This window comes from Conger conger, chromosome 4, assembly GCF_963514075.1.
Source record: "Conger conger chromosome 4, fConCon1.1, whole genome shotgun sequence".
Classification (NCBI taxonomy): domain Eukaryota; kingdom Metazoa; phylum Chordata; class Actinopteri; order Anguilliformes; family Congridae; genus Conger; species Conger conger.
The window spans coordinates 4,398,905-4,411,273 of NC_083763.1; the positions used below are offsets into that span (position 1 = coordinate 4,398,905).

The 12,369-nt window shown below is 50.0% G+C and overlaps 1 protein-coding gene across 1 annotated transcript in view; it reads left to right on the forward strand.

The window, feature by feature from the left end:
• The window catches only part of LOC133126144 (TGF-beta receptor type-1-like), a 54,347-nt gene that overhangs the window by 27,409 nt on the left and 14,569 nt on the right, over positions 1-12,369 (forward strand). The window contains 2 exon segments of the mRNA XM_061238010.1: positions 2,860-3,099; positions 9,118-9,369. Coding sequence (XP_061093994.1) covers positions 2,860-3,099; positions 9,118-9,369 — 492 coding nt within the window.

The following is a 12,369-nucleotide window of genomic DNA, read 5'->3' on the forward strand; positions in this document are numbered from 1 at the left end:
TGTGTGTGAGTCTGTGTGTACTTGCGTATGCGTGAGTAAGCACTGCACACCCGTGTGTGAGTGAGCAGTGCTGAAATGGCCGTCCTGACCGTCCGTTCCGTTCTACCCTCCACCCTCGTCAAATCACGCTCCTCGAGGGCAGAGAACTGCTGGTTTTCCACCCTCCCTTTACCTGAGAGTCAGGTGTGAAGGCAGTCAGTAGCGCTAATTGCTCAGCTGATTAATTACCCTGGGAGAAAAGAAAACCAGGGCTGGATTTGGATTTGGATTCGAGGGCCTGATTTGACGATTGCTGCTCAAAAGAATCTCCATCCAAAGGGAACCTGAGTAAACACAAGATCCATTTTTTTAAACGTATTGTTTCATTTATTTCATGAAAAAATTATCAAACACCCATGTCTTCCCTGTGAAAAAGGAACTGCTCCCTTAAAATTGGTAGAAATTAAATTTTAAAAAATGTGTTTCGTTTACTCCAGTTCCATTTGTCATATTATTCTATTTTGTCTTAGAATCTATAACCATTCAGTGTGACAAATATTTAATGATGGGGGAAATCAGGCGGGTACTTTTTCACGGCACTGGAAATCGTCCTGTTAGCGATAGCAGCCTTTACCGGCGTGGTGTTCACACCAGCGCTACAGACTAGCTGTGCGCTCCGCTCAGAGTTTCTATTTCAGGGTTTTAACACAGTCTGAAGTTTAACTGAAGGCTCAGGGGTTAATTAAGCTGGAAGAAGAATCCGTGGAGTCTGTGAATTTGCTCTTGTTTATTTATAGAGTGATGTTTGGGTGCCCTGAATGATTCATAATCGTGTTGTCGGGTGAATCAGGGCTGGCGGGTCTCGGAGACACAACGTTGTCATAACCCAGTTCCACTGCAACGTCACCTTTCACCAAAGAAGGACAAACAAGTTTTACTGATAACCGTGTGGACGGTTTTTTACAGTTCCCCCACCCCCCACCCCCATTCCATCCCGACTGCCAGGATGCACTGCATTGCACAATCATTTTTGTTTTGAATTTGCCGTCCAGACGTTGAAGGCTGTCTAGACCTTCTGAATAACCATATGGACGTAATTGTGGTCTGCAGTTATTGTGGGCGAGATGTTTTTGTCGGGAGCCAAAGCGCTTCCCGCTCTCCTGTGTCCTGTGTCCTCTGTCCTCTGTTCTGTGTCCTGTGTCCTCATGAAAGCTTTTTCCCCATCTGTTTCCTTGTGAAATGATTTGAATCTTGATTTTAGATTATTAATTTTTATTTTATTTTATTATTATTATTATTTTTTTTGGTGAAGTCTGTCAGCTTCCTGTTCCCCTCCAATCAATATCCTTTCACACAGCGGTGCAAATTCTTCCCCCAGAGCCATAGGCTGCTTCCCCCTCCTCATTAAACCTCAATCGCCCCCCACTCTTCAAAAACCCCCCTGGAAAGATCAGTTTCACTCGCGTATACGTCATATCCTGGAAGCAGGTGCTGCTCTAACTTCCCTCTCAGCTCGTCTTTAAACTTTTGCCCGTTCACTTCTTTTCCACTTTTTTTTCACCTCCCAGATGGCCCCCGCTGCTGGCTCGTAAACGGCAGCTGTAATCAGGGGTGGAGGAGGTGGGCGGGGAACATTTGGCGGCCTGTATCGATGACTGACAGCTGACTGCCCGTATTGGCCAAGCCGATGTTGTTCATTGGGCTGTTGCTCAAACGCCGACTGCGACCAAGTTTCCGTATGACTGGAAGTAGTTGAGCACAGATGTCGGCTGATGAAGGGAAATTGTAAAAAAAAAATAAAAAAACAATAAAAGGATTTGCGTAACAACATGTTATGAACCAGACAGGAGAAGTTGTGGTTTTGCCTTCTCCTATATTAAAAATAAATAAATCTCAGATGCCTAAGATTAGGTTGTGTTATGAGCGTGACATTTTCGCTTCATTAAATGGCACGAAATGCGTAGGAAATGCGTGTATCTCCACAGTGCTTCCATTTTAGAGCAAATATTTGCTCCTGAAAGTTGTTGTTCTCTCTGGGAAAAACAATTTTGTTGGGATGGATTAGTGTGCTCCTTAAACATTTAATATAGGAGCAATAGAAATGAGGTGCTCCTAGCAAAGTGTTAGCTTAAAGCCCTGTATGTTAAATCCTCATATGACCATAATTGGCAGTCTTTAGCATAGAGGCTAAGGTGCATGGCTGGGACCCACAAGGTTGGTGGTTCAAGCCCCGGTGTAGCTACAGTAAGATCTGCACCTCTGATGGGCCCTTGAGCAAGGCCCTTAACCCCACAATTAATTGCTCCTGGGGGGATTATCCCCTGCTTAGTCTAATCAACTGTAAGTCGATTTTGATAAAAGCTTCTGCGAAGTAACTAATGTAATGTCTGTAATGGTATTCTGTTATAGCGCTGTTGAATGCCACAAGCGTTTGCGTTCTGTAAATAGAAAGCTTTCGTTGCACAATAAAGACTCGTCTTTGTCTTAGTTCTTAACTGCAATCTTTTTATTCAAATGTTTGATATTATTTTATTTGTTTACATTTCTTTGTGTGCGTACTGTTTCTGGCTGTATTTGTGATGTGTATCGGTCTCTCTGCTGTCTCTGTTTTTTCGTTGTCTTTGATCTCACGGTTTGATTCGCTTGATTTGTTTCATTATTTTACACGTACTATCTATGTTTTCTTATTAGTATTAAGCACTTTGTGCTGCATTCGATTTGTATGAAAAGTGTTTTGTTTGATTGATTGATTGATTTTTCTCTCTCTCTCCCCCTCCCTCTCCCTCTCTCTCTCTCTCTCCCTCTCTCTCTCCCTCTCTCCTTCCCTCTCTCTCTCTCTCTCCCTCTCCCTCTCCCCCTCTCCCCCTCTCCCTCTCTCAGCCTTACAGTGCTACTGTCCCCACTGCTTGAACTCCACCTGCAACACGGATGGGCTCTGCTTCGTGTCCGTCAAGCGGTCGGGCACCAAGATCAGCACGCAGATGATGATGTGCTTGTCGGAGAAGGAGCTGATCCCCCGGGACCGGCCCTTCGCCTGCGCCCCGTCCACAAAGGACGACATCGGCGTGTACCCCATGTGCTGCAACACGGACCTCTGCAACAAGGAGCCCAACATCACAGGTGAAGCCCGGAGCTCAGCCGCCCGGCCAGTTTTTAAAATGGCCGCCGTCCGGCGACTGCCTTTACTGACCCTCTTCGCAAAGGGATGCGCTCGTGTTTCCTTGCCCAAAGGACAGGTTGTGGGTTCCTCCTCCTTCTGCTTCTAACTCCTAGAAGGAACCTTTAAGGGTTCGGACGGTCCTTTAAAGATGGCGGACCTCGATCGATTTTTGGGTCAGGAGCAGATAAAAGGACAGACTCAGTCTTGTCACGGTCTGCTCCACTCTCAGGGGAAAAAAAAAAGCTCCAAAAAAAGTGCCAACATACATTCGTACCCCTTTGCCATGATGTTAATCATTTATTTGTACCTTTTTTTTTGCTTTTATAAGGTACTTCTTGTAACCCAAGACCACCCTTTCAGGGTACATTTGGGTAATTTGACCATAAAGAACAAGAATGTACCTCCACTGTACCGTTATTCCTGAGAGTGTGTGTTGTTTAGAAATGGTCTCGTACGAAAAGTGTTGATAATAATTAAAGCGTTTTCCTGGCCGCAGTATCCTGGATCTGAGGACGCTGTGGTGTTGTGGGTCAGTTGCAGTCGCCTTCTTCTTGTTTGTTTTTCTCTGGCAGTACACCTACGTCGCGAGCTCGTGTTACTATTTCCTAATTATTTCCATCCAGCGACATCCGCAGCTTGCCGTCTCGTTAGTCCTGTGGAGACGCTCGGTGTCTCCTGCTCGCCGATTAGCCTGATTTTTAATGGGCTTGCTTGCTAACAAATGCTCCCGAGTGATGACACTGAAAGCTCCGACAAGAATCTTTGGATCCAGGGGCCAGAAAGTGGCAAATTACGGTCTCCTACTCAAGGGTTAGCATTTAAAAACGATAAATAAATGAAACCATTTAACTGGAAGGGAATTCGTCTTGTGTGGGAGTAATGCAGATATGGAGGATTCATCTTTGGCGGGGGTTCCTGAAAGAAAGTGCTTAACCGCCCGGCAGTTATTAAAATGGCCGCCCTCGGGTGACTGTTTGCTGACCCTCTGTTCCCGAGGTCACTGCCGGCTCTCGGCTGAAGGGAGTCGTTCTTTGAAGGCTTCTACTTTAGCGGAAGTCCTTGTCCTTGCCCTTGACTCGCTTGACCAATTTGGTTATACAACCGCACTTTCTCAGCGTAATTAACTGCGATTGGCCTTTGTGTGCCGTTAATGCGCTCTCCGCTCGGACGGGGATGTTTTAGTGAAACGTGGTCTCGGCTCTGCTGCTGCGAGCCGGTCACGTTTTGTGAATGTTAGAAGACGCTCTTCAGAAAGTCGGAGAACAGGGTGAAATTTCACGTCGTCTTCAGAAGCGATCCGATCTCTGGAGTGATTGATCAGTGTTGCTGCAGGCCGCCTGAGTTTCAGGGCGAGTTCTTGGGGTGTTACTGAGGCACTGGCTTTCCATCCGTCGTGATTACGAGGTTTGTGTGTGCAGGTAAATAATGATGTTTCAGCTCCTCAGAGACGGGTGTGTCTCAGTGTCCCGGCCTCCTGTCTCATAGCTCTGCCGTGTGAGAGCATCACATCACATCACATCACATCACATCACATCACATCACATCACATCACATCACATCACATCACATCACATCACATCACATCACATCACATCACATCACATCACATCACATCACATCACATCACATCACAGGCATTTGGCAGACGCTCTTATGCAGAGCGACGGACAGTTGATTAGACTAAGCAGGAGACAATCCTCCCCTGGAGCAACGCAGGGTTAAGGGCCTTGCTCAAGGGCCCAACGGCTGTGCAGACCTTATTATGGCTACACCGGGATTAGAACCACCGACCTTGCGGGTCGTGTGTCATGTAGTCATGTACCTTAACCACTACACTACAGGCCGCCCACACATCTCTCTCCATGAAGCAGGGCCGTAGTGCTGCCTCTCCAGGCCCTGTAGATCCGGTGTAACGCTTTTCACACCTCGCTGTGCCCGCGGAGACTTCCCGCTCTGCCAAAGACCGGCTTATTGCTCGTTTGTTAGGGCTCTAACTACATTTTTAATAATTTATTTTTTATTTTTTATTTATTCATTGATTTACTCATGGGAGTTGTAACACTGTTCTGCTGGCTGTGTCGGGCTTTCTGGTCAGGGGGTGTGCGGTTGTAACGGGCGTCCTTTGTGCCGTGCGCTGTCGCTCCTCCACCTCCTTCCTCTTGAGGCCTACTTTCTGTCCCCCCCTCTCTCAACTGTGTGTTCCCGACGTATGAAGACCCCCGCCCCCCCCCAATTCATTCTGTATCTCAGGTCTGGAGAACAGGGTGTGTATGTGGACTCTTTAGCCCGTGAAAGACCTAAACTGTGTGGAGACGCGCTGAGAGGCAGCAGACGCTGCGGCCCTCCAGGACTCTGCCTCCGCCGCCCTCGCCCTTCACTGCCCCGCCATTTAAAGATGGTGGCGTTCCCCTCCCGTCGTCTCCGCTCCGGGCGTTGCCGTGGCCGCGCTCCTCGGTAACGGATCGCGCGCGGGGGGGTGGGGGGGGGGCTCTGACGGCGAGCAGGGGAAGGAAAGGTCACTCCTCTCACAGCGGAGCGGGATTGATGGATTACTGCGGCCGAATCGATCCGCCGCGTCCCGGGAGAACCCGCCCCCCCCCCCTCCCCCCCCGCCGAACGCAGGGCGTGCTGCTGCCTCCTAAAGGGATTACGCTCCGCAGAATACGTCCAGCGCTCTCCCGCCTCCGGGACCCGGCTCGGCCGCGGGTGGCGTTCCGGAGGGCCGAGGGTGACGCGGCGAGGGTGCGGGGATGTGGCTCACGCCACCCGGCAGGTGTACCCGTTTGAACTCCGCTGCGGTGTGCAGAAGGGCTGGTGTGTTTACTTCTACCCGCGTGTGAAGGGCCACTTTAATGCAGGGAAAACATTAAAAGCTTTTGAGTGTAAAAAAAAACGGTGAACTTTTATTTATTTGAACACTCAAAGCAGAAAAATGTAAATATATTCACATTTTTGGCAAATTAGTTTTGGAGAAATACTCGGTTGAAGCAGCATTATGTGCAAGCAGGTAAACAGACACAGTCATACACACTTACAATCACACACACACACACACACACACACACACACAGTCTCTCTCTCTCTCTCACACACACACACACACACACACACACACACACACACACACACACACACACTGTCTTGCGCTCTCTCTCTCTCGCTCTCTCTCTCTCTCTCTCACACACACACAGACACACACACACAGTCTTTCACACACACACACACACACACACACACACTGTCTTGCGCTCTCTCTCTCTCTCTCGCTCTCTCTCTCTCTCTCTCACACACACAGACACACACACACAGTCTTTCACACACACACACACACACACACAGAGACACACACAGTCTTTCACACACACACACACACACACACACACACACACACACACTCACACTGTCTCGCTCTCTCTCACACACACACAGACACACACACACACACAGACACACACACACACACACACACACACAGACACACAGACACACAGACACACACAGACACACACACACAGACACACACAGTCTTTCACACACACACACACACACACACACACACACACACTCACACTGTCTCGCTCTCTCTCACACACACACAGACACACACACACACACAGACACACACACACACACACACACACAGACACACAGACACACAGACACACAGACACACACAGACACACACACACACACACAGACACACACAGTCTTTCACACACACACACACACACACACACAGATAGGTAAGACGCCCATCCCGCGCGGTGCTGAGTCAGGTCTCTGTGGCGAGGCTTTGTGTGTTGGTGTGTGCGCTCCAGAGAGCCGGTCTGTCCCGGGGCATTGTGGGTAATGAGGCCTGCTCTGTGGCCCCTCGGTGTCGGGGCCCGGCTCTCCGCTGAGCGCCGTGTTTACTTTGACGTGGAGCCGTGCCGCCTCTGCGTCCTCCGGGCCCCCCCCCTCCGAGCGGGGAGCGCCCACCCCCCCGCCCCCCTCTCCCTAACAACAGAGCGTTTGTTTTGGGAACATCCTGCTGAGCGTGCGTGGCCGGAAAAGCCCTGTTTATTCGGGAAGCGGAAATGTGACGGTACCGCGGGTTTCCATGGGCGCGGCGGGGTTTCCATGGGTCCGGTCATGTCCCCGAAACGCCACCGCGGCGGTCTCCCTTAAAGGCGGCCAGGCCCCGGCCTTCTCCTCCAGGATTCAGCGTCTGAGACGCCCACGAAACCTTCGCAGTGAGCTGACGGAGGTGGGCCTCGCCCTCCACCTCCTGCAGTTGGCTCTCTGTGTCAACATTCAGCGACGTCATCCCTTAATTATTAACATTCAGCCACGTCATCCCTTAATTATTAACATTCAGCGACGTCATCCTTTAACTATTAACATTCAGCGACGTCATCCTTTAACTATTAACATTCAGCGACGTCATCCTTTAACTATTAACATTCAGCGACGTCATCCTTTAACTATTAACATTCAGCGACGTCATCCCGTAATTATTAACGTTCAGCTAAATTTAGACCCTAAAACATTCGTGTTTCTACCAAAATTGGTATCGTGTTACTTCAGGTTACTTCAGATCAGTATGGAACACCAAACATGTGGTCACCATTTTGTGACCGAAATAAACTATTCATTCATTCATTCATTCATTCATAACACAAACGGACAGCCCCCTGATGATGTTGAAAGCTGAAACATGAGAAGTGTGTCCGTGTTAAAGGTCGGGGGGGCCTTGATCGTTTAGCGAGGAGACTGGTGAGGAGAAATATTTTCCCGCAGATGGAATGTCCCCAGCCTGGTCACAGAAGGGCTGGCCTTCCTGCTCGCCCTTCCTGCTCGGCGTTCCCGCTCGGCGTTCCCGCTCGGCGTTCCCGCTCGGCGTTCCCGCTTCGTGTCCCCGCTCCTCGTTGGCCGCGGTTTCATAACCCCACAGGGGTCGTGAAACAAGTGGTGCCGCTCACAGCTTCCGTGTTATTAACGGACGATTATAATAATGTAAACTGACTTTTTATTTTCCAAGAGCTGCTCTCTCTCTCTCTCTCTCTCTCTCTCTCTCCTCTTTTAAATCATGGCTGTGAATCATAGCCATGAGTGTGGTTCAAATGCACCGTATTGTCTGCTTTTCAATCGGTCATTCAGCCTCTGAAATGATGCTGAAGGAAACGTCTTTGAAAGGGAAACCTGTAGGAGTTAGAGACTGGAGAGGCGCGTGGCTCTACTGGGGCTGAGCTGAGCTCCACCTGACCCTCTCATTCACTGACCTCTCATACAGCACCTGAAACCCAGCCTCCAGACCCACGCTCCGTCCGGACACACCTGGGGCCTGTATCCCCAAGCAGGATTACCGAGGTAGCTGAGTAAAACCCAGAACCAGCCCCAATCTCCCAATCTCCCAAATCAGTAAGGAGCTGTTCTGGGTTTTATGCTGCGCTGTTATCCGGTAAATTCAGTAACCCTCCTTTTTGATGTACCCTCCTGGAATACTGCAACCCAGAAACCCTCCTGAATCTGGAACATGGACTGAAGTAAAAAGCTGTTTCAGGTTTTACTCGGTGCGGTTATTCAGCTTTGTGATCCAGACGCCTGGTCTTAACAGCAAATGCAGCCTATGCAGTCTTAACCATATTTCCCGCAGGATTATCGAAATGTATTCCAGGTATTCCGTTTCTATGTGCAATGCTATTGCAGGTTTGTATGATGATCTTGTGGGCCTTGTTTTAAAATTCTGCATACATTCTGTAAATATTTTCCCTGTCATTGCCAGCTGCGTGTCTGCTACGGCCGCTTTATAGCGAGTGTAAAATTCATCCCCTGGACGGGCGATGTGATTTATCTCTGCGTTTCCCGGCGTTGGATGGCCGAGCCGCGTTCTGAGTGATTCATGTCCCTGAGTTACCGCTGTGTCTGTGTCGACGAGGCGCTGAGTGGCGTGGGTGTCAACGGCGCGTGACGTTTCCCCTGACCTCTGACCCCGGCAGCTCTCCCTCCCCCCGTGCCCCCGGAGAAGCCCCTGCCTCTGGGCCCTGTGGCCCTGGCGGCCCTCATCGCGGGGCCCGTGTGCCTGCTCTGCTTCGTCCTGCTGCTGCTGTTCTACATCTGCCAGCGCCGGCCCGCCATCCACCAGCGTGTGCCCAACGAGGAGGACCCCTCCATGGACCACCCCTTCATCTCCGTGGGCACCACGCTGAAGGACCTCATCTACGACATGACCACCTCCGGGTCGGGCTCAGGTAGGTGTGTGTGTGTGTGTGTGTGTGTGTGTGTGTGTGTGTGTGTTTGTGTGTGTGTGTGTGTGTGTGTGTGTGTGTGTGTGTGTGTGTGTGTGTGTGTGTGTGTGTGTGTGTGTGTGTGTGTGTGTGTGTGAGAGACTTCATCTACGACATGACCACCTCCGGGTCGGGCTCAGGTGTGTGTGTGTGTGTGTGTGTGAGACCTCATCTACGACATGACCACCTCCAGGTCGGGCTCAGGTGTGTGTGTGTGTGTGTGTGTGTGTGTGTGTGTGTGTGTGACCTCTTCTACGACATGACTTTGGGGGGGGGGTTCATTTATGCACTACACTGCAAAACAAACTAGTATTTTAGTCTTATATTGAGACTTAAAATGTTTTTTTGCTTAAAGACTGTTTTGCTAAAAAGGACTAATGTTGGAAGGCAGTTTCAAGATCTGCCAATGGGATCAGAAAATTTCCCTCGTCACATTGTCTTCTCAATGTCAGGTCCTCATTGTAAATGTGAATTCGCTCTCAACTGACCGCCCTGGTTAGATAAAGGTTGTGTGTGTGTGAACACATGGCACGTGAGTGCGTTCGCCTGTGGGCGAACACACACACTGCCTACTTGTCCGCAAGGGCCATTCGGTTATGCGTGTACGTGCTTATGACTGAATGCATGCATGCATGTATGTATATATACATGTACTGTATGTGTCACACGTGAGTGTGTTTGCTGCCGGGAGGGTACTTAAGCACACGTGTCCACTTGCGCACGTTGGTTGCTTGAGTAGATGAACAGGCTCTGTTGAAACTTGTTTATGACCTGGTCCAGATCTTAGGACCATCCTTGAAACCTGCCCCCATATTTTGCCGGTATGATTGCCGTTCCCAACACCACGACGGACCGGTGGTCACAACTTCAAATTCGCAAGGAAGCACGGCGCGCCCCTTATACCATATTACCGTAATATTTCCATTTCTGATCATATTTCTGCCTTCTCCGTACTAAATTTGCCGCTCAGATTTTTAGACGTTTTTGCTTTGGCTCTGTCTTGGGGAGCGATGTTTGACGCTGCGTCTGTTTTGTCGTTTTGTATTCCTGTGTTGAACTTCGCCATTGTGACTCGTGTGCTTTGCGTTTGAGAGTGTGTGGCGCGTCGGCTGTCTGTCTGATTATGATTATAACGGTAATGGTGATAATAAGAAAGATAATAATTGTAGTAATAACAGCCGTGCTAACCGCTGGAAGGAAATTCGCAGCCATAATAATAATAATAATCATAATCATAATAAAACGGCGGGATGATAGCGGTATGAACAGTGATTGCTGGGTAATTGCCAGTGTAGCGCTGCGTTGCTTTTGGCCCTCTCGTCCACCAATGAATGCGGAGTATCGACACAAAGACAGGGGCGGGAGTGTCCGATGATCGCAGATTGGCTGTCTCTCCCAGACAGTGTGGGAGAGAATGACCAGGTCACAGGAATGACCGGAAAAAAAACACATCCTCATTTGCAGCGCCACGGTTCGAGCCCGTTAAAACCGGTGGCCCGACTTATTTTCTGGATTATTGACTAGCTTTAGTCTAATTGACACCTCTTCACTTTGTGGAACTGCAAGTTATGTTTTTCCTGTCCGTGTTTGTCCTGCTGGTGTTTGCCCTGTTTGTGTGCTTGCCCTGTTTGTGTGCTTGCCCTGTTTGTGTGCTTGCCCTGTTTGTGTGTTTGCCCTGTTGGTGTGCTTGCCCGGTTTGTGTGTTTGCCCTGTTTGTGTTTGCCCTGTTGGTGTGCTTGCCCTGTTAGTGTGCTTGCCCTGTTGGTGTGCTTGCCCTGTTGGTGTGCTTGCCCTGTTGGTGTGCTTGCCCTGTTGGTGTGCTTGCCCTGTTGGTGTGCTTGCCCTGTTTGTGTGTTTGCCCTGTTGGTGTGTTTGCCCTGTTGGTGTGCTTGCCCTGTTGGTGTGCTTGCCCTGTTGGTGTGTTTGCCCTGTTGGTGTGTTTGCCCTGTTGGTGTGTTTGCCCTGTTGGTGTGTTTGCCCTGTTGGTGTGCTTGCCCTGTTGGTGTGCTTGCCCTGTTGGTGTGCTTGCCCTGTTTGTGTGTTTGCCCTGTTTGTGTGTTTGCCCTGTTTGTGTGTTTGCCCTGTTTGTGTGTTTGCCCTGTTGGTGTGTTTGCCCTGTTGGTGTGTTTGCCCTGTTGGTGTGTTTGCCCTGTTGGTGTGCTTGCCCTGTTTGTGTGTTTGCCCTGTTGGTGTGTTTGCCCTGTTGGTGTGCTTGCCCTGTTGGTGTGTTTGCCCTGTTGGTGTGTTTGCCCTGTTTGTGTGTTTGCCCTGTTGTTGTGTTTGCCCTGTTGTTGTGCTTGCCCTGTTGGTGTGCTTGCCCTGTTGGTGTGCTTGCCCTGTTGGTGTGCTTGCCCTGTTGGTGTGCTTGCCCTGTTGGTGTGCTTGCCCTGTTGGTGTGTTTGCCCTGTTGGTGTGTTTGCCCTGTTGGTGTGTTTGCCCTGTTGGTGTGTTTGCCCTGTTGGTGTGTTTGCCCTGTTGGTGTGTTTGCCCTGTTGGTGTGTTTGCCCTGTTGGTGTGCTTGCCCTGCCCGTCTGTTTGCCCTTGGTCTTATTCCGTGTGCAGTAGTCCTCCATTACTGCTGCTTTCTTCTTCTGTGCTAATCTCGCCCTCTTGAGAATTTAACTTCAGCACTTTTATGGGAAATGTCGTAAAACGGTAAATGAAAAATGAAGTGGTTCTCCAAAGAGCGGGAGGTAGTGGTGGGTAAAAAAAAAAAAAAAAGAAGGAAAAAATAAAATAAAAAAATGGCGGCAGCCTGAGAGGGATTCTGTGGCACTAGGCGACGGGAGGTCGGCGTGCGTGCGTAGCGTGCGTTTGTTCATCCGGCACACTCATCGCCACAGTCCGTTTGGCGCGAGGATACGCACGCGCCACCCGTTCCCCAGGCCGTCCTCCGTCTCCCTCAATTACCGGAGCGCAGGCGTGGCGCTGGTCCTCCCAAGGGGCTGAGGAGCCACTTATCAC